Source organism: Erinaceus europaeus, chromosome 7 (assembly GCF_950295315.1).
Source record: "Erinaceus europaeus chromosome 7, mEriEur2.1, whole genome shotgun sequence".
NCBI classification, from domain to species: domain Eukaryota; kingdom Metazoa; phylum Chordata; class Mammalia; order Eulipotyphla; family Erinaceidae; genus Erinaceus; species Erinaceus europaeus.
Window position 1 is genome coordinate 114,824,480 of NC_080168.1, and position 1,790 is coordinate 114,826,269.

A 1,790-nucleotide genomic window follows, 5' to 3' on the forward strand; every position below is an offset into this window, starting at 1 on the left:
CATGAAACATTCCCTTGGCAAGCTGCTCTCCTGTGGCGGCTGGGAAAACCCAACCTGGTCTTTGTACTTGGTAAAGTCTGCATTATACTGGCTGAGCTGACTGCTAGTCCTGGTTTGTGCTGTTTTGATGTAGGGTCCACAGAAGAAAGGGGACCAGAGAGATAGCTCACCAGGTACGACGCTGCCCAAGTTGGAAGCCTGGCACCACATGAGAATGCTGTGACACCGGGGGGGAGCTCTGGTGCCATGGTGTCTCTTCTCTCTGTGTCTCTTTATCTGAATGGGAAATAAAAAAAGAAGCCAGGTGGTGGTGCACCTGGTTGAGTGCACACATCGCAATGAGCAAGGATGTGGGTTCAAGTCCCCAGCTTGCAGAGGGGCAAGCTTCATAGGCAGGTCTGCAAGTCTCTCTCTCGTTTGTGTTTTCTTTTCTTTTTAAATTTTTTAATATCTTATTATTTTTATATTTATTTATTTTCCCTTTTGTTGCCCTTTTTAAAATTGTTGTTGTAGTAATATCTTATTTTTTTACCAGAGCACTGTGTAGCTCTGGCTTATGGTGGTGTGTGGGATTGAACCTGGGACTTTGGAGCCTCAAGTGTGAGTGTCTCTTTGCATAACCATTATGCTGTCTACGCCCACCTTTTTTTTTTTTTTCTTTTTAATAGTGAAAAGTTGTATTTAGAATTAGGCAGCTGGGCTCAGTTTAGATGATCGCAATTTTGTTGGTAATATCCCAGGCATCATAGTCAGAAGCCAACTGAACATATGCCTTCTTGTCTCCATCAGGCCTGGTCAGGGTGTTGACCTTGGCCACATCAATGTCATAGAGTTTCTTTTCAGCCTGTTTTACCTGGTGCTTATTGGCCTTGACAGCCACAATGAAAACAAGTGTGCTATTGTCTTCTGTCTTCTTCATGGCTGATTCCGTGCTCAGGGGGAACTTGATGATGGCACAGTGGTCAAGCTTGTTTCTCCTGGGGGCGCTCTTCCGAGGAGACTTGGGTTGTCTTCGGAGCCACCGTGTCTTGGTCCGACGGAAGGTAGGTGATGTGTGGATCTTCTTTTTCCTATGACTGTGGACGCTTTTCAGCACTGCTTTCTTGGCCTTCAGAGCTTTGGCTTCAGCTTCAACTTTGGGAGGGGCAGGGGCTTCCTTCTTTGCTTTCGGCCCCATCTTCTAGAAAGGCGTGTGTGTTTTCTTTTACCAGAGCACTGCCCAGCTCTGGTTTATGGTGGTGCAGGGGACTGAGCCTGGGACTTTGGAACCTCAAGAATAAGAGTCTCTTTGCATAACCATTATGCTATCTACCCCTGCCCCAGATGTCTCTCTCTAACTCCCCCTTTCCTCTCAACTTTTCTTTCTTCCTTCCTTCCTTCCTTCCTTCCTTCCTTCCTTCCTTCCTTCCTTTGTTTCCTTCTTTTTTACAAAAGCACTGCTCAGCTCTGGCTTATGGTGGTGCAGGGGCTTGAATCTAGGACTTTGGAGCCTCAGACATAAGAGTCTCTTTGCATAACCATTGTGCTATCTACCCCTGCCCTTCTATTTCTGTTTCTATCCAGCACACATAAGTAAATATTAAAGAAAGAAAGAAAGAAAGAAAGAAAGGAAGGAAGGAAGTCGAGGACCGTCAGGTAGCTCACCCTGTAGAGAACACTTGTTTACTTCATGCTAGGAAGCAGGTGGAACCCCTGGCCACCACACCGGAGCGCCCTGCAGGGGAAACTTCATAAGTGATGGAGCGTTGTGGCGCCTCTCATTCTCTCTGACTCTTACTCTCTTTTTTCCC

General features: G+C 46.5%; 1 protein-coding gene across 1 annotated transcript; it reads right to left on the reverse strand.

Annotated features, from left to right (window-relative positions):
* Positions 1–265: 265 nt before the first annotated feature.
* LOC103118283 (large ribosomal subunit protein uL23-like) lies at positions 266–1,177 on the reverse strand. The gene has a single exon (XM_060193481.1). It carries the CDS (start codon positions 1,175–1,177, stop codon positions 707–709), a length of 471 nt encoding a protein of 156 aa, XP_060049464.1. The 3' UTR covers positions 266–706.
* Between the last annotated feature and the right edge of the window lie 613 nt (positions 1,178–1,790).

Excerpts from the sequence above, each read along its gene's own strand:
- LOC103118283 (XM_060193481.1), bottom strand. The coding sequence starts at position 1,177 with ATGGGGCCGAAAGCAAAGAAGGAAGCCCCTGCCCCTCCCAAAGTTGAA.